The sequence below is a fragment of the Odocoileus virginianus genome, chromosome 20, assembly GCF_023699985.2.
Source record: "Odocoileus virginianus isolate 20LAN1187 ecotype Illinois chromosome 20, Ovbor_1.2, whole genome shotgun sequence".
NCBI classification, from domain to species: Eukaryota; Metazoa; Chordata; class Mammalia; order Artiodactyla; family Cervidae; genus Odocoileus; species Odocoileus virginianus.
This window is the reverse complement of record NC_069693.1, coordinates 13,887,048-13,908,020: the sequence shown is the minus strand read 5'-3', so window position 1 is coordinate 13,908,020 and position 20,973 is coordinate 13,887,048. Positions and strand designations below refer to the sequence as shown.

General features: G+C 36.1%; 1 protein-coding gene and 1 long non-coding RNA gene across 4 annotated transcripts in view; one reads left to right on the top strand and one right to left on the bottom strand.

The window, feature by feature from the left end:
- The window catches only part of LOC110127809 (zinc finger protein 345), a 63,737-nt gene that overhangs the window by 34,627 nt on the left and 8,137 nt on the right, over positions 1 to 20,973 (bottom strand). For 2 of the 3 annotated variants that reach the window (XM_070450971.1, XM_070450972.1), the window contains one exon: positions 12,755 to 16,496. In XM_070450971.1, coding sequence (XP_070307072.1) covers positions 15,127 to 16,496 — 1,370 coding nt within the window. In that variant the 3' untranslated portion in view covers positions 12,755 to 15,126. Of the gene's footprint in view, positions 1 to 12,754; positions 16,497 to 20,973 lie in introns of those variants that run through there. The other variant, XM_070450974.1, reaches the window with a different exon arrangement.
- Positions 406 to 8,670, top strand: LOC139029872 (uncharacterized). Its single transcript, XR_011482134.1, has 2 exons — positions 406 to 4,320; positions 5,500 to 8,670. It is a non-coding gene; the product is annotated as an uncharacterized lncRNA (long non-coding RNA).

Here is a 20,973-nt window from a genome sequence, read left to right as displayed (position 1 = left end):
ATAGAATTCAGCAAACCAAACAAACTGCAACGGTTCCCAAGGGAACAAGGAGTAATGTTAGTCACAAGGTCAAGAGACAATCCATATCTCAAGAAAGGGGAAGGGGACTAAGCAGTTTTGTCTTAAAGAGAATGTTTACTGAGGGAGACCCAAGCCTGTCTCACACACTGACCCCAGCCCTGGGAGCAGCTTGCTGTTCCGCTTGAAGAGGGACAAAGGACTCATGAGAGACAGCATGTAGGAATCCTCCTGTCAAACATTCCCTGACAGAACACCACTGATCATGACTGTGACTTTGCTCAATACCAGAATATTTACACTTTTGAGAAATCCTGTGAGCATAAAGATTTTGAGATGGCATTTTCTCCAGGCTCTCACTTTATTTCACTCTTGTGAAATCTTGTGATATAAAAATGTGGGAAAAATCTTTATTCATGTTAATTGTTAATTGACTTCAGTTAATTCCTTTTTTTGAGAATGCCTGTAATGTAAATAATATTGGAAAATCTTTTCAAAGCATACAACACACTCAACAAAAGGAATTAGAAAAAATTCCTAACACAATGTATATTAATAGAGGAAAATATTTATTGAGTAGTCGTCAATTATAGGCTATCAGGGCAAAGCCATACAAATGAGATGATAGTGTGAATCCTTTTGAATGATTCTTAAAAGATTCTCCATATCATTTTATGCTACATAGACTTAAAGCCCAAATCATGTAGGGAAACTGCATTACTACTTAAATCTTGTTGCACTTCCCCAGAATCATACCAAAGGCAAATTTGTCTTGCAATTAATCTGGAAAAGCCTTGAGCTATGTCATACAACTTATTTGGTATGTCTTAGTTCTGGTGTCTTTTACCTCCTAATTTTTTGGGCAACAACTTATTTCTGTGTCTGTTTGCTTACTTATTAGATTGTAAGGGTAAAATGAGTTTGATGATTTAAATGACTTAATGACCATCTTTAAGACTAGTATTTTAGACTATTTCTATGAGAAGAAAACCTTGAGTATAATAATTACAGACGAATGTGCCATTTGTATGTATGTCTTATTGAAGAGCAGAATTTTAATTCTGAAGATAAACCAGTAAAATCTAATGAAGCAAACCAAGCTTTGATTCAGTATTAATTTCATTTGCTACATAAACTCATACTATAAAGAAAGCCTTATGGTTTAGTGAATGGGGTTGTTGAGTGCTCAGTATTTTTTTAAGGCATTTGGAAATGATTTGTTTCTAACAAATTTCTAAAGCCAAGTGTCATTATCCATTTTATCACCACAGTTAAATTTTGGAAATTAGAAAATAGTGGAATGAATTCTGACCTCTTAGAAATTGAGTACTACATATGTAAATAATTCTCAGATTAATAAGTAAATCAAAAGTGAAATTATGGCTCTTTGGATGTGAGTGATAATGAAACTCCTGTAAGTAAAATTAGGAATGTAACCATAGACTTCTCAATGGAAATGCTTTATGTATAAAACCAAGAAGATTGAGGGCAGTTTATTTCCTGTCACCACTGTATCTCTAGCTCTTAGAACAGTTCCTGTCATATTGTTGGGTCCAAATATTTGTTAAGTTAAATGATGATTACTCAAGCTAGAATAAGAGCAAATGCCCCTGAGTAAACTGATGAAAATGTTTAATGAAAATAATGCCAAAATCATGGAATAAAGAACAAAGGTTTTTTATTTTAAAGCTGAATGTTGTGTATTTTATTTTAAAATATATATTTATTTAATTTTTTTATTTGGCTGCACTTGGTCTTTTTTTTTCCATTTATTTTTATTAGTTGGAGGCTAATTACCTTACAATATTGTAGTGGTTTTTGCCATACATTGATATGAATCAGCCATGGATTTACATGTGTTCCCCATTTCAATCCCCCTCTCCCGCCTCCCTCCCCATCCCATCCCTCTGGGTCTTCCCAGTGCACCAGCCCTGAGCACTTGTCTCATGCATCCAACCTGGGCTGGTGATCTGTTTCACCCTTGATAGTATACTTGTTTCAATGCTGTTCTCTCTGAACATCCCACCCTCGCCTTTTCCCACAGAGTATAAAAGTCTGTTCTGTACATCTGTGTCTCTTTTTCTGTTTTGCATATAGGGTTATCGTTACCATCTTTTAAAATTCCATATATATGCGTTAGTATACTGTATTGGTCTTTCTGGCTTACTTTACTCTGTATAATGGGCTCCAGTTTCATCCATCTCATTAGAACTGATTCAAATGAATTCTTTTTAATGGCTGAGTAATATTCCATAGTGTATATGTACCACAGCTTCCTTATCCATCGCACTTGGTCTTCTTGTGGCATGTGGGATCCAGTTCCCTGACCAGGAATGGAACCCAGGGCCCCTGTATTGGGAACATGGAGTCTTAGACACTGGACCACCAGAGAAGTCCCTAAAAGAAAAGGTTTTGTATTTTAAATCAAAATGTTTCTTTGAAGAAAACTTATTTACTAGACTTTTACAGTGCCTCCACATTATAGGAAAGGAGAAATGTGATATAACCATTATGTTTAGAGGAATTTTTAAAGGTCATGTAAATATATGTAAACTACTAGACAAAATTTTTTAAAATAGAAAATTAAGTTTATTTTCTAGGAAAACATCTTAAATGATTAAAATTTGAGAGTAAATGAAGAGGGCTAATTGGAAAAAACCATTTTTTTAAAAAGTCATGTAGGACCAGATAATTGTACAGGCTCTGAAGGAACAGAAAATCCTATGGAAAAGTTGTTCCCTCACGCTAAAAGACTACCATAATTCTGATAATAAAATTAGATATAAAGTAGCCCTTGAACAAGAAATTCCAGAATAGTGCCACTTACACATGAAAAAAAAATATGATAGTCAAATGATATTTACTCAAAATGTTTAACTTCTGATCTGGATAGATGGTAATTCTAGTTTAAACAACAGCAAGATATTATGAAAATGTACCTTCTTAGTTTAGTACTTGATTTATTCTATGTGCATTTTCTCAGTACCTTTTAGTATTACATGAGTTAAGGAATGCTGAATATGTGTATTTATATTTAGTGCATTTATAATTCAGTTATTTAGCAGTAGTTAAACAATATTAGGGAAGAGTCATTCCCTCCTTAATTACTGTCTTTTATGGAATTTCACAACTCATGGAAAACATGAAAATTTTTGTTACATGGGTTTATTATTAATAAACAAACCATTCATGCTGACTGAATTATTTTTAAGGTGACAAGTACACCAAGAAAAATAACATTTAGAGCTTTCTGGACATCCATACACATTTAAGTAGGATGTGTTCCTGTTTTCTTTGGCCCAGACTGCCTTGTTTAAGTGTATTGTCTTGCTGCTATCTCCTTCATGGTGAATTTCTGGATCTCATTGAAATACTGAGGTACATGCTTCTTGAACTCCACTCTATTGATATGTTTGCAGATATTGATAATGTCTTCTCTAGTCTGTCTTACAGGTAACAGAATGACCCTTAGTTTTTTCCTAACCACCGTTCTTTGCAGGAGCCATTATAGTAGGACCATTTTGGGAAAGAACTTAATAATTAGTCTTAATACAACTGGATAAAATGTAGGGGGAAAAATTAGGTTCATGCTAGGCAGTATAAAGTAGGGTAAATTCCCAACGAAAGGTCTAAATATTTTTAAAGGAGGGGGAAAAAATGAAACTTTATTACAGGAAAACATGAGTGAATTCCTTTATAACTTTGGAACTGAGATATCAATAACTGTGATTCAAAAATCCAGTGAAAATGAGGAAGAGGTCAATTTTTTGTAGAACTAAAGCCGTATCAACAAAGATAAAGGAAAATCACAAATTAGAGATATTTGCAACTATATCACATACTCATATTCTTAAAGAGCCTAAAAGTTGAGATGAGAATATAAGATCACTACACTGAAATACCACTTTATACCAATCAGATGGACAAGACTCCAACAAGGTATTAAAATATTCTATTGGCAAGACTGGAAAAACAAGGACTCTCACATTGATGAAAATGTAAAATAATATAACTAATACAGGAGAGAACTGAGCAATGTCCATGTGTAATATATATATACACACACACACACATATATATATCTTAAGACCGAGACCCTTGCTTCTAAAGATACACTGGTGAAATTACAAAATGTGGTATGCATAAATTTTTAAAAAATGCTGTATGTGAGTGCAGCAGGCTAGAAATAAGATGTCCAACATAAACTAGATGAATTAACTTCATATTTATCTAACAGTGGGATATCATTTAGCTGTATCCTAATAGGGAATGATCTTCAGGATACATTAAAGAAGAACATAGGTAAGTGGAGAGTAATATGTATATTATTCTAATATTTGTGAAAGGAAGAGAGGAATACTATATATGCCTATACTTTAAAAAAGAAATAATCAAAATGAAACACCAGTAGGGAGAGGACTCTGTCTCTGCCTCAGAGGGAGAATACACAGTCACTAAAGGGCTCAGCAGCCAAGGATGTTAGAAGGTGGCAAGTGCGCCTGTCACACAGCCACAAAAGCTCACGCACACACATCCGGTGCTGTGGAACATAAAGGGTATTAATAACCTATTTCACTTTACTCAAGTGACTCCTCAGAGGTTCTAGAAAACCTCAGAGGTTACCAGACCTTGAGTCTTGCAGTGATGCCTTCCGAGAAATAGTAGTCCAAGACTGAAAAAGCTGCAGAAGTCTAAGAAGTAGGGCCCAGATTTCTCAGACAGAGCTCTGGTTTGGATGCGTGACGGTGAGTACCGTGTTACTGCTCAAAGGGGTTCAAGGGTGTGATGCTTGCTTCATGGTCGTGGTGGGTGTGTGTGTCCTTGTGTGTGTGCGGGCAGATGCACAAATATCCTCTACTGGGGAAGGGAAGACTGTAGTGAGTGTGATGTGTGTCAGACTGTGCTTGAGTCTGAGAAATGTTAGTGGATAAGCATATAATCTATTTGGGATTGTTAAAGTGTCTAGGGATGGTGTGACTATAGCTTTAAGGGTGATGTCTGGGATTAATCAGTCTATGACTGAGTATTTTATAACTTGTTAAGAAAATGATTTTTCTTTATTTGCATGGTTGTGTACTTAGATTCCTATGAAATTATAGAAGTGTTAAGTGAAAGATACATGGGGAGTTCATTTGTAGCAGTGAATGCACGCACAGTATTATAAGAATGGGTATTATTGTGTCATCATGCAGCTCTGTGTAATAGTGATATCTTTAAGCTTCAGTGTCCTCGCCTGTAAAACAAAGCTAACATGTAGTGTTGTCCAACAGAAATTTCTGCAGAACTGGGTTACATGTTGAATGTCTGTGCTATCCAGTACTGTAGCCACTGGCCACATTTGTCCACTGAGCACCTGAAATGAGACTAATTTGACTGAGGGACGAAATTTTAAGTTGTTTAATTTTAATATATTTAAATAGCTATTGTGTTGAAAACCGTGAAAGTGTTACTCAGTTGTGTCCGCTTCTTTCAACCCCATAGACTAGATTGCCAGGCTCTTCTGTCCATGCAGTTCTCCAGGCAAGAATACTGGAGTGTCGCCATGCTCTTCTCCAGGGGGTCTCCCCAACCCAGGGATTGAAAGTGAGTTTCCTGCATTGCAAGTAGATTCTTTACGGTCTGAGCCACCTATGACAGCCTGAAGCATCAATTTAACTTCAAGATTTGGAGGGGGAGAAACTTAAATAATTTCATCTAGCAAATAATTTGAAAAATGAGAAATGAAATGAGGAGAAATATATATTGAAATGAAGAGAAATGAAAAATGCAAATTGAGCTTTAGTCTTTATTGGGGGGATAATTTGCCTAAAGTCCACAAACATTACTATATACCTTAGGGATTTTTTTTTTAACATACCACACACATCAAGATGAAGAACAGGGATACCAGAATGTTCCCTTTTACCCCAGCCTGGTCAGTTCTGACTCTACCTACAAATGACCATTATTTGGACTTCTAGCACTGTAGATTAGTTTTGTGTATTCTTGAACTTCATTTAAATGCAGTCAGTGTAATGATGTGTGTCTGGCCTGTTTTTAGTCAACATTATGGCTCTTGAGATGAGTCCTTTAACCAGCTAGTAAATATTTTAGGTTTTGTGGCCCAAATGTTCTCTGTCACAACCGCTCAACTCTCTCAGTATAGCATGAAAGCAACCATAGACAACATGTATACAAATGAATGTGGCTGTATTCCAGTAAAACTTTATAGACACTGAAATATATAATTTTGATGTTACAAATTTTTTTTTTACATCCTTTAAAAGTACAAAACCTTTCTTAGGTCATTGGCCATACAAAAATAGGTGACAGGCCACATTTTGTCCACAGGCTACAGTTTTTCAGTTCTTGCTATAATTTATCCATTCTATGGTGACAACAGACATTTGTGTGGTTTCCAGGTTTTTGGTTATAATGAATAAACCTGCCATGATTGACCTTAAAATATCTTTTGGTAGACATAGCATTCATTTCTATTAGGAGTCCAAGAGTGAAATAGCTGGATCATAAAGTATTAATAGGTTTACATTTATCTGTGGAAGTACACTGTCAAACTATTTCCCAAAGTATTTGTGTCAGTTTACACATATATCAGCAATGTAAAGGATTTCAGTTGCTCCATATCTTCTTAAACACTTGGTATTATCCATCTTTTTAATTTTTACCATACTAGTAGGTGGATAGTAGTATCTCGGTGTGATATTTATTTGCATTTCCCTGATACTCACTTTAGCATTGATTCATATATTGGCCATTTGGATGATCATTATGCTGAACTGCCTTTTTCACTCTTGACCATTTCATTAAAATCAGTTTGTGTTTTTTGCTATTTGTTTATAGGTGTTTTTATATGCTGGGATATGAGGACTTTGTAAGACATATTTATTATGGATATCTTTCTGGGGGTATGGCTTGCCTTTTCACTGTGATAATGAAGTCTTCAAGAACAGATGCTCTTAATTTGAATGAAGTTCACTTTATTAATCTTTTGTTTATTATTGATGTCTTTGCCTACCATAAAGACATGAAGGTAGAATTCTGTTTTTCTTCTAGAGACAGTTATTTCACCTTTCTCATTTAGAGCTATAATCCATCTCAAATTAATTCTTCTGTTTATTTCTTTTGAGGTGAGGGTCCAAGTTTTTTTTTTACCATATGCATAACAAGTTGTTCTAGAACTATTTATTGAATTGCAACAGTGCATTTGTAATAGGACTAGTGACCTTATATGTGTGCATGTTTTCTGTACTCTTATTTTGTCTCTTTGGTATATTTAGCTATTCTTGTACTTATACTGAACTGTTTTAGAATAAATATTGAAATATGGTATACATTTTAAGCTTTATTCTTTTTCATTATATTGGGTATTCTAGGCCTTATGCAATTCCATATATATTTTGAGAACTGGTGGTTAATTTAAAACCTAGAGGAATTTTAACTGGCATTTCTTTGACTCTTAAAAAAAAAAAGTGAATTGTTTTAATATTGGATTTTCCAAGTCACAAACATAGTATATCTTTCATTTTCTTTAGGTCTTCATTAATTTCTCTCAGCAATGTTTTATAATTTTCATTGGAGAAGTTTTATACCTTTTAAAAAGCTTTATCGAGATATAATTAACATACCAAGAAGTTCTCACATTTAAAGTGTTTAGTTCAAGTGGTTTTTAGTATATTCACAGTCATACAACCATCCCCACATTTTCTGGTTTTAGAACATTATCATCACCTGAGAAAGAAACCCTATATCCATTAACAATCATTACCACTTTCTGTCCCCCTACCCCCCAGTTCCAGGCACCCATTAATCTTCTATCTTTATCTGTATAATTGCTTATTCTAGACCTTCCATATGAATTGTTGTTGTTGTTCAGTTGCTAAGTCCTGTCCGACTTCATGACCCCATGGACTGCAGCACTCCAGGCTTTCATGTCCTTAACTATCTCCCAGAGTTTGCTCAAATTCATGTCCATTGAGTCAGTGGATATGAATAAAATCATACAATATTTGTTTTCTTTTGTGACTGGATTCTTTCGCTTAACCTATTTTTAAGGTTTATCCTTATTGCATGTATCATCAGTATTTTATTACTCTTTATTGCTGATACTATTCTATTGTGGGGCTTCCCAGGTGGCGCTAGTGGTAAAGAACGTGCCTGCCAGTGCAGGCGATTCCGGGGCCGGGAAGATCCTCTGGAGGAGGAAACGACAACCTACTCCTGTATTCTTGCCTGGAGAATCCCATGGATGGAAAGCCTGTTGGGCTAGAGTCCATGGGATTGCAAAGAGTTGGACACGATTAAGGCAACTTAGCATGCACATTCAATTGTACATATCTATGCCACATAACTTAGGAGAAAACATTCGGTCTTTCTCCATTTATTATGAAGTTAGCCATGATTTTTCATAGATGCCCCTTATTTGAAGAAGTTTTTTTTTCTATTCTGAGTTTGTTGAGTGTTTTTATCATGAAAGGATAAAGAATATTGTTAAATATTTGTCCTGTGCCATGTGCTTTCTGTCCTTCGTTCTATTAACATGATGTATTATATTGATTGATTTTTGCATGTTAAACCAACCTTACATTCCTGGCATAAATCACATTTGGTCATGGTGTATAAAATTAAAAAGTTACTGGATTCAGTTTGTTAGTATTTTGTTGAGGACTTTTGTGTTGTTTATTTGCTATGGTAGGTACTTTTGTTTTTTTAAATGATTTATTTAGTTATTTTTGGCTGCACTGGGTCTTCCTTGCTACATGCAGGCTTTCTCTAGTTGCAGAGAACAGGAGCTACTCTTTAGTTGAGGTGCACAGGCTTCTCACTGTGGTGGCTTCTCATGTTGCAGAGAATGGGCCCTAGGGCAAGGGCTTAGCTGCTCCATGGCATGTGGGTCTTCCCAGACTATGGGAAGCATAAGAACAACATATGTTGTTCCTAATATAATGTCTATATATGTTAAGTTGGCTAATTATAGTAGTCTCATGCACAAACACAACCCCGTCCACATAACATGCTCATTCAGGCACAGTGACATCCAGCTTGCTCTGGGATCCTGCCTCTGGCGGTTTTACCACTCAGTTCCAAACCCAACTGCTTGCTCCTGAAGAATCCAGCAAGAACACACATTCCTGTATGCGCCTGCTGCACTAGTGACTATGTTTAGCATTCCCTGTGGTTCCAGAAGGGGCGGGTCGCAGAACCAATAACTAACTAAAGAAAAAAAAAACAGAATCTCTGACACTTCCGGCAGAGTCCCAGGGAGGAATTAGTCGCAACTTGTTACTCAAGGGTTCTTCTTCAGTGTTTTGAGATTTTCTTGTGTTTGAGAACTATCAATAACCTCAGATGTGCAGATGACACCACCCTTATGGCAGAAAGTGAAGAGGAACTAAAGAGCCTCTTGATTAAAGTAAAAGAGGAGAGTGAAAAAGTTGGCTTAAAGCTCAACATTCAGAAAACTAAGATCAAGGCATCTGGTCCCATCACTTCATGGGCAATAGATGGGGAAACAGCAGAAACAGTGTCAGACTTTCTTTTGGGGGGCTCCAAAATCACTGAAGATGGTGATTGCAGCCATGAAATTAAAAGACGCTTACTCCTTGGAAGGAAAGTTATGACCAACCTAGATAGCATATTAAAAAGCAGAGGCATTACTTTGCCAACAATGGTCCGTTTAGTCAAGGCTATGGTTTTTCCAGTGGTCATGTATGGATGTGAGAGTTGGACTATGAAGAAAGCTGAGTGCTGAAGAATTGATGCTTTTGAACTGTGGTGTTGGAGAAGACTCTTGAGAGTCCCTTGGACTACAAGGAGATCCAACCAGTCCATCCTAAAGGAGATCAGTCCTGGGTATTCATTGGAAGGACTGATGCTGAAGCTGAAACTCCAATACTTTGGCCACCTCATGCGAAGAGTTGACTCATTGGAAAAGACCCTAATGCTGGGAGAGACTGGGGACAGGAGAAAGGGACGACAGAGGATGAGATGGCTGGATGGCATCACCGACTCAATGGACATGAGTTTGGGTAAACTCCAGGAGTTGGTGATAGACAGGGAGGCCTGGCATGCTGCAGTCCATGGGGGTGCAAAGAGTCAGACATGACTGAGTGACTGAACTGAACTGAACTGAATAGTTCATTGTCTGGAGGTATCACACTTTATCCATTCACCTACTGAAAGTCATCTTGGTTGCTTCTAAGTTTTGACAGTTATGAATAAAGCTGCTGTATCTGTGTACAAGTTTCTGTGTAAATATAAGTTTTCATCTACTTAAGGATCTTAATTTCTGGGTTGTATGATAAGAAAGAGTATGTTGGACTTCCCTGGCCATCCAGTGGTCAAGACTCCATGCTTTCACTGCAGGGGCCTGGGTTTGATCCCTGATCAGGGAACTAAAATCCTGCATGCTGCACAGCATAGTCAAAAAAAAAAAAGTCTGTTTACTTTTGTAAAACCACCACCAAACTGTCTTCCAAGGTGGCTGTGCCAGTTTCTTAACTGGAAAATACTACTTCTTAGCATTGTTAGGAGGGTTAGATGAGTTAATAGTGCAAAGTCCTTAGAATAGCCCCTGGCACATGTTAAAAGCTCAGAAAACATTGCCTGTTATGTGTTTTTCTCTGCAGGCAGAATGAGCACCCAACAGTGGGCACAGTCAGGTGACCCTGGTGAATGGAAGTCCATGTTGCTGAGCCCATGCATAATGTCCATCCCCTGCCACCACTATGTTCATAAGCCCATTGGATGATAATGGGGGGTGACTGGGAAAAGAAACTTATCCACAGAACAGACCATCTTATCCACTTGATTATTAAATCCTCTGCTGAGGTCACCCTTTAGTGAGCAATTACACACAGAAATAACTTCAAATGTTTTGCCCAAAGGAGCCTATCCACACTTCTCTTTCCCACATTTCACTGCCACCAGATTTCCAATCATCTTCCTTCCACCATCATTCTACATCTTAATATCCATTCCCATACTTGTTCCCTGGATTTCCGTCTGTACAAATTAGAAAACTCAAGCAGTTCTTTTCGAGTGTAGCAGACCTCCTCTCAGGTCACACTTTGAACTTCACCTTTAGGAGTCTGCTGGGACTTGAGTCTATTAGTGATGGGCCCAGAAATAAAAAGGGTTAGCAGGGACAGTTTCTGAAGAGTCACATGGCCTCTGCCTCAGGGGAGATCATTATGCTTTTCAGGCAATGCAGTGCCTATCCCATCAAATGGAGGTGGAAATACTGCCTCTGGATGGGGATGCCACCTCCACTGGTAAAGCAGACTCTAAACTTAGGAGTTCAATGGCCCCAGCATTATCAGGGTCTTCCCAATGTCTCCAAACCAACTTACAAGATGCTATTCTTTCCCAATCTATGCCCTCACTTTAACAGTATTTTAACACTATTTATTCAGCTGAGAATTTTCCAGATCTTTAGGTTCTGCTTCAGAAATTCCATCTTTTAAGTCATTTCTCTTTTCTTGCACTTCATTATCATCAGCCGGAAGGAGCAAAGCCACATTTTCAATTTCATTGCTCTAAAGTTCTACTTTCCACAAAACATTAGAACACAAACACAATTTAGCCAAGTTCTTTGCCACTTATAAAAAGAATGACCCTTCCTCCCACTTCCAATAATACGTTCATTTCCAGCTCAGGATGAACCAGAATGGTCTTTACTATTCATATTTCTACCAACATTTTGTTCATAATTTATTTTCCAAGAAGACTGAGTTTTTCATTTCAGCTCTCCTTTTCTGAGGTTTCACCAGAATCACCCTTATCATTCATTATTCTTTGCATACATGTCAAAACTCTTCAGCTTTTATCCATTCACTGTTCAGTTCCAAAGCAGCTTCCATGTTTTTAGATATTTGTTAGATTAGCATCCATTTCTGGTACAAATTTGTCCTATTTAGCTTGGGCTCCTATAACACAGAATCACAGACTGGGTAGCTTATAAACATATTTATTTCTCACAAGCTTGGAGGCCGAAGTCTGAGATTAGGCTGCTAGCATAGTTTTGGTGACTATCTTCTCGTGACTTTGTTTTAGTGAACATTTCCAGATTGAAAACTGTCATCTTCTTGTCCTGTCATCCTCATATGACAGGACAGGGTGACAGAACTCACTGGAGCCCCTTTTTTAAAAGCACTAATCTGGGAAGAATCAGGACGTGTGAAAAATCCTTAAAAATTTATTGACTTAAATAACTTTGCCTATGTTATGAATAAAAAGAAACCTTTGTGCAGAAAGTCAGCATGTAAAAAATAAATAAATAAATAAATAAAAGCACTAATCTCATTTAGGAGGGCTCTATCCTCATGACCTAATTATCTTGAGAGGCCCCATCTCAATACCATCACAGTGGGGCTTAGGATGTCAACACATTTTGAGGAGACACATTGAGTCCATTGCAAGGCTCAAATGGTTTCACTGGAAAATTATACCATTCAAAGATTAATTAACACTAATTCTACACTACCTCTTCAAGAAATTAAAAGGAGGCAATACTTCCAAACTCCTTATATGAGGCCACCATCAACCTGATACCAAATGAGACAAAAAACAGAACAAAATTATAGACCAGTATCCTTCATGTAGACACAAAAATCCTCAAGAAAATATTAGTAAATGATAGCAATCATAGCAAATCAAGCTATATATATATATATATATATATATATATGTTTTGTGTGTGTATATATATATTTAAAGTACACACTACAGACAAATGAAGTTTACTACAGTGATATAAGATTTAATCAATATTTGAAAATCTATCATATTAACAGTAAAAAAAAAACACATTATATTCATTGTATCAATTGGTGCATATTTCAAGTAGAATTTCAAGGAAGTACAGAGGATTCATGACAGTGTTTACAGGTAGCAAAGGGTTCTCAAAATTACAATGGGCTTGAGAGGGGAGGAACAATCAAGTATGCGGGGTTGTCATAAAAATATGGCTCCAGGGTAAAGATAAAGCCAACTTTCATCCTTTTTGTGAAAGAGCAGGGTTTCTAAGAATTTTAAAGTCATTTTCCCACAGATGCCTCAAAGGAAACCCAATACAGAGAAGAACCTGCTGATCTTCTGTCTAACTGAATGAATCCTAATAAAAATCATAGAAAATACAATCTTAAAGAGAATTGTACTTGATGCACTGCAAGCTTGAGCTTAATGGGAAACAGTATAAAATTTAAAAAAGGCCTTTGGATGCCAAAACATCTACAGGCCAAAAGCAGTCTGAGAAAACAACTCAGCTGTAAACACAGGCTACATTTTATGAAGAGGGGGGGAAAAAAGTCCAGCATGACTCAGGGTAGAACCAAGAAGGCCTCAGTAAACAAACATGCTACTCGACAGCAGAAACACACTTAAATTTGGGTTCTGTATTATGTAGTAATGCAACCCACTGACGTTCACAGCTTCCCAACTACAGCAGAGAAATGCTGCGAGAAATTGAGATGTTAATTCTTTTTTTGAATGAAGTATTCAAAACCTCATGTGTATTTTACACTTAAGACCATTTTAATTTGCACTAACCACCATCCCAGTTCTCAGTAGCTCAGTTTTAAGTGCTCAACATGCTGCTAGCATCTACTTTATTAGATACAACAGTTCTATTCCATTGATTACACAAATCGCTGCAAATGCTCTTTTTACTCACTCCTGAAATATATGAAGTACTATGGGAACAGGTACTACAAGAGATGTAGCATTAGTTGCACTAGAGAAAATCTGGATCCTCAATCTTAATTTCCCAAATACCTAACAGAATATTTACTATCCCTATGTGTAGAACTTTAGTTACATCCGTAAGTTCTGATAGGTAGCCATTTACAAACACCATTCACTTAAAGCTGGCTATAGTTTCATAGATGCTTTATGATTTTAAAAGTGATGGAAAATTTCAAATACATGAAAATAGAGAAAATAGTAAAAACAAAATAAGCAAAAACCACGCAACTGATTTATCTTACCATGACTTAAACAAGTTATCTATCCTCACTTTTCTTTTGCATGAGCATTTTAACAGTAATTCTACACATACTGTTTATGTGTATAAACTTGCTAATTTATCTCCAAGACACTTTTACATAAACATAATGCTATTAGCACATCTAACATAATTTCTTAATATTATCTAATACTGTTAACAGTCCCATTTCCCCAACTGTCATAAAAATGTCTTTTGTTTGTTCAACCTGTGATCTAAATGAAAAACACTAATTCATTGCATTTGATTGATACATCTCTAAAGACTTCGTTAACATCTGAGAGTTCCACCTCCCTTTTTTCAATCCATTTCATTGGGTGAGAAGCTTATAGTCATTACTCTCATAGAATTACCCACATTTTATTGGTCTGCTTCCTGTTATATCATGTAATTTGTTCTTCTGTTTCCTGAATTTTCTTTAAAGTGGGAGTTAGATCTTGATGCTTAATTAGATTCAGGTTCAATATTTTTGGCAATGGTATGTCTTATTGTATCATACAAGGAGGCATAAAATGTTTTGTCCTATTTTTGATGAGATTAAAGTTGATCAGTGGGTCAGATGTTGTCAACCTGATCTATCCACTGGGAAGTTCATATAGACCATTCACCTAAAGGTCTTAACACTTCTACTGAGAACTGTGCTTAGATCCATTATTTCATTATGTCCTACAAATTCTCTAATAAAGAACTTTACCTCATCAACATCTAGTTGCCTTAAGCTATAGTTTATACAGGAAATGCAGACTAAATCATTCCTCCTTCCTTCTGTTTATCAATGTCCAGAATGAGTTGGTGCCCTGGCAACCTCCAAAGGTTGGTATGTACAGACGAAAGAACAGAGGTGGTAATAAGTAAGATCAAAAGCTTTTTCACATTCACTCTTTAAGAGAGTTTCTTTCTATGAATTTCTATCAATTTCCAAAAGTTTAACATGGTTTGAGTGGTGATAAAACACTGCTATGTATTCATTAAATTAGCCTACTCTTTTAAAACCTCTTGTTTTAACTTTGAGCATGAAGCAAAAGGGATTTCTACATTCAAACACTTCTCCAGAATTTCTTTTCTAATGCTCCTTAACACAAAATTCACAGTGGGTGACTTTCTTATAACTATTTAGTGACATTATGAACTCGCTGATGGTAAGTAAGATGTGAATGCTGCCTAAATGCCTTCTTACATTCCTTACATTTGTATGGTTTCTCACCAGAATGAATTCTCTGATGTTGGATAAGAGATGAATGAAGTCTAAAGGCCTTCCCACATTCCTTACAGTCATAGGGTTTCTCACCAGTATGAATACTCTGATGTTGAGTAAGTTGGGAGAGCAATCTAAAATTCTTCTCACATTCCTTACACTTATAAGGTTTCTCACCAAAATGAATACTCTGATGTTGAGTAAGTTGTGAGAACAGTCTGAAGGCCTTCCCACATTCCTTACAATCATAAGGTTTCTCTCCAATATGAATACCCTGATGTGAAATAAGTTCTGAGTAACGACGAAAGAACTTCTGACATTCCTTACATTCATAAGGTTTCTCACCAGTATGAATTCTCTGATGGAGAGTTAGATGATAGGCACGACTAAAGGTCTTCCCACATTCCTTACAATCATAAGGTTTCTCGCCAGTATGAATTCTCTGATGAAGAGTAAGTTGTTGCCGCACTCTAAAGGCCTTCCCACATTCCTTACAGTCATAGGGTTTCTCACCAGTATGAAGTTTGTGATGTACTCGAAGGCCTGTACTACAAAGAAAAGCTTGCCCACATTCCTTGCATTCATAGCATTTCTCAGCAATATTAAGTCTTTGATGTCGAGTAAGGTGTGCATATTGTCTAAAGGTCTTCCCACATTCCTTACATTCATAGGGTTTCTCACCAGTATGAATCCTTTGATGGAGATTAAGTTGTCCTCGCACCCTAAAGGCCTTCCCACATTCCTTACAGTCATAGGGCTTCTCACCAACATGAATTCTCTGATGTACACGAAGATCTGCACCACATGTGAAGATCTTTCCACATCTTTTACATTCAAGGAGTTTGTCAGAAGCATGAATTCTCTGATGTCGACTAAGGTGGGCACACTGTCTAAAAGCTTTTCCACATTCTTTACATTCATAGGGTTTCTCGCCCGTATGAATTCTCTGATGAAAAGTAAGTTGCTGGCGTACTCTAAAAGCCTTCCCACAGTCCCCACATTCATAGGGCTTCTCTCTACTGTGAATTCTTGGATACAGAGTAAGAGATGTGCGTTTTCTGTTCTTGGGCAATTTTTCAGAGGTGGTTTTTTTCACTTGCCTGAAATATGCCTCGTGAGGACCCTCTTGTCCCTCAAACTTTTTATATTCACAATCTTTCCTGAAAAAAGAGTCTTCAAGGCCACAACCTCTAATTCTTTCCATTATCTCCCACTGAGAGAAACTCATTTCACAAATATCCTTTACTTGAAATAACTTTTTAGTGTCACATCTGGATTCCAAATCTGAAAGAAAAGAAGATAAAACACATGCTATTTTCTTCTAGAAAAAGTAAACAAAGAAGCAAATAAAAACTTTATAATAGGAAAAAAGAAAATAAAGTCCAGCTGAAATAAATGTGCTTAAAAGTACTTTAAAAACTAACATAGCTTGAGAAAAGCTAAGAATAAAGAAAATGATGAATTAAGACCAGATAATTGAGAAGAAAATCAAAGTCTGAGATCTCTACCTAAACTTTTTAATGATTTCCTTTTTAGTAAGAATAAAGTACAAACACTTTATTATGAATAACACAGCCTTTGTTTACCGAAAGATGTCATTTCAACCTGTAGACCCCTTTACTCCCTATGTCTGTCACACTTGCCTCCTTTCAGCTACTAGAGTATGTCACAATCTTTCCATTTTTTAGAGCTTTTTACTGGCTATTAAATCTCCCAGGAATGCTGATGGGTTCTCCACATGTTTGCGTTCTTTTCATCCTTTAGATATCATGATAAAAATCAGAAAGACTATCTGTGCTGACTTCATCTAAATTATATCCTTCATTTTCTATCCCAATAATTTGTTCCCTGCTTCTTAGCACTTTTTTCAATTCTGTTGTCATATATTCATTAATTTTCCAAGTTTTTATTCTGTGTTCTTACCTTAACAATTTCCCAAGAGAAGAAAAAATCTTTCACTTATCACTGAATAACAAATACATAGCACAGAGAAACTATTTATTATTAAGTTTTCATAATTAGTTAATAGTAAAAATACATATGTTTCCTTGCCTCCAATCTTACACCTTTTTTTTAGCACTTTCTATAGAGATGGGAGACAAAAGCACACCAATGCTATCTCAATCAAATACATAAATGGAAAATTTTCTTTACATCTGCTCATCCCTCCAATGGCCTCTTTACTTTCATGTGCAGATATCTCCACTTCAGCTCACTGTCTACATAGCTGTAAGTGAACCTCGCTTTTGCAACCAAGGTAATGAAAGGTTCTACTTATTTATCTTCAAGTTTATTAACTATACACATGAATATTACAAACATGCAGCTCATTTTGTTTCTTCATACCCTTTCCTATATTCTCCCTAAAGTCATCATAGCCAGTGCCATTTAGTTACTGTCTAGAAAGTATATTAGTGATTTTTTCAGTCATAGCAACAGGTTTATAAAATAGTAACATGCTAGTAAAATTCTGAGCAAAAAATGTATTTTTTTAGAACATCTACAACATTATTTTTAATATGCATGAACTAGAAAGAATCCAAGTATTCATTAACAGAAGAATGACTGAGAAAAGTTATATATATATATATGGATACAACACAATAAGAACAAACTGTAACAGCAATAAGAATGAATAATCTATAAGTACACACAACAATATGGATCATTCTTACTAACATAAGGGTGAGCAAACAAAGCCGGGCATAAAATAATATATATTACTCCATTTTTATAAAGCTCATAAACACTAAAATTAATCTATGGACTTATTAAAAGTCAGGCTATTAGTTAATTTTGATAGGGAGGAATGACTGGAGAGAACTAGAGAGGAGCTTCTGATATCCTACTAAAACTATTTCTGAATCAGTATACTGATTAGCTGGGTATAATTACTTTGTGAAAATTCAGTGAGCAGCATATTATGATTTCTGTTGTTTGGATCTATTTCAAAAAGTTTCCTTTAAAAGGATATAATAAAAAGATGTTAAAAGGCAACAATGATTTAAATACTGTAGATAATCTGTGAGCAGAGACAAATAAGTGAATGCCACAGAAGACACTATGATGAAATCAGTATCCTTCTGCCTCCTTCCGTCTCCCATCCCTCTGTCCCTTCCTTCTTCCCTTACTCTTCCTCTTTCCTTTCTCTTTCTCTCTCCCCCATCTTCCCTTCCTTCCCTTCCTCTTTCCTTTTCTTTCTCTCTCTCTCTCCCTATCTTCCCTATTCAAGAAAGCAATGTAAAACTAATGTAATTTTGTAAAAATTTCTGGGAAAAAAAAATTTAACACCTCATTAAGGCAAATAAGTTATAAATGATATATAAAATGAACAGTAATTAGCTAGTCATAACAGTAGTAAATAACTTGGTAACTACAAAGGCATGACAGCTGTTATTAAGATGGCGATTTCAAAGAATTTACTTGTAAATTAAAAATCAATGAGTTAAAGGAAAATAGTAGTCAAAATAAACACTGAAGGCCCAAACATTGGGAAGAAAAATGAGAAAGTGTATACAAAACAAAAGCTCATACAAACTGGTATAAGAAAATTAAACAAAAAAAAAAAAAAAGAAAATTAAACAATGGAAAAAGTAAGAGAAGAAAGGAAGTAAGCAGACAATGCACAAAATAAAAATATAAACACACTGAGGACAAAATGTCCATATTCACTCATTTAAAAGAAAAAAAAGTAGAAGTTACACAATATGTACCCTATAGAATTTGAAAGTTTTAAAGAACAAACAAAACACTCCCAGTGTGGATACAGTGAACCTGAGACCTTTTTTAAAATTAATTTATTTTTAAATTGAAGGATAATTGCTTTACAGAATTTTGTTGTTTTCTACCAAACATCAACATGAATCAGCCATGGGTGTACATATGTCCCCTCCCTCTTGAACTTCCCTCCCACCTCCCTCCCCATCCCACCCCTCTAGGTTGATACAGAGCCCCTATTTGAGTTCCCTGAGACATACAGCAAATTTCCATTGGCCATCTATTTTACATATGGTAATATAAGTTTCCATGTTACTCTCTCCAAACATCTCACCCTCTCCTCCCTTCTCCCTGTGTCCATAAGTCAGTTCTCTGTCTGTTTCTCTATTGTTGTCTTGCAAATAAATTCATCAGTATCATCTTTCTAGATTCTATATATATGGGTTAATATATATTTGTCTTTCTCTTTCTGACTTACTTCACTCTGTATAATAGGTGCTAGGTTGGTCCTCCTCATTAGAACTGACTTAAATATGTTCCTTTTTATGGCTGAGTGTAATATTCCATTGTGTATATGTACCACAACTTCTTTATCCAATCATCTGTCAGTGGACATCTAGGTTGCTTCCATGTTCTAGCTATTGTAAACAGTGCTGCAGTGAACACTGGGGTGCATGTATCTTTTTCAGTTTGGGTTTCCTCAGGGTATATGCCTAGGAGTGGGATTGCTGGGTCATAACCGAGACTTTTATATGGCTTCCCTATCTGACATGAGACATTAAGACTTTGGCATGCTGAATATTCACATCTAGGAGACTATACTACAGTTGACCCTTGAACACTGGCATAATAGGGGCCAATACCACCCTTTCATTGAAAATCTGTGTATAACTTTACAGTTGGTCCTCCATTCCTGCAGTTCCACATAAACAGATTTAACCAACCTCAGGTCATATAGTACTGTGCATGTGGGCTAAGTCACTTCAGTCATGTTCAACTCTTTGTGTCCCTATGGACTGTAGCCTGCCAGGCTTTTCTGTCTATTCTCCAGGCAAGAGTACTGGAGTAGTCTGCCATGCCCTCCTCCAGGGGATCTTTCTGACCCAGGGATCGAACCCACATCTCTTACACCTACACTGGCAGGTGGGTTCTTTACCATTAACATCACCTGGGAAGCCCACAGTACTGTAGTACACTTTTTTTTTTTAAACCCATGTATAAATGGACCCATGCAGTTTAAACTCATGTTGTTCAAGGGTCAACTGTATAAACAACTGAACTGTAATCACGATTTCTGTAAAAAGTCAGCCATGATTTTTCCCAAATTCGTTTATGCCAGTTCTTTCCCCTTCAAGAAACTAAAAGACAGCCATTTCAGTCAATCAAAACTAGGTTCAGTGCTTTGCTATTTCTGACTACAGATGCACACTGCATTGTTTCAGAGTAGACAGTGAGAAAATAGTAAAGATTGACGGGAAACATAAAAATTCATGAAGGACTCTGCACACAGATTGCTTTATAAGTATCTTTAGATTCTTGTTCTACTTTAAATAAATTGAAACTGGAAATTATAGCCTATGCACTATACATGTGATTTAATCAAGAAAAAATTGGCTGGCCCAACAATGAAACAAAGGACAAACTAAACATCAAAAGACATATACAAAATATTTTAACTACTCAAAATAAACCAAATACTAGTTTGTAGTCTATTGAGTCTAAAGGCTTTATTCTAGTAAATGATACTAGTGCAAAAGCAAAATATTAGCCCATCTTATAGCAATGTAAAAGGAGAAATGTTATTTCCATTGGCAGGATACTTTAATTAAAAAGAAAATAAGGAGCAAATTACCTGGTCATAAAGTTAATTTGTTTCCTGAGATGATGTCTTCAATAAGTTTGCTGATACAAGATGATATGAATGTAGAGTATTTATGACAGAAGCAGTTTTAGTCACATTAACACCAGGGTTAATGTATCCAGAGATCTGTAAATGTGAAAACCTTATAACCACAGAATTGTACTTCTGAAAGTCAAAACTGAT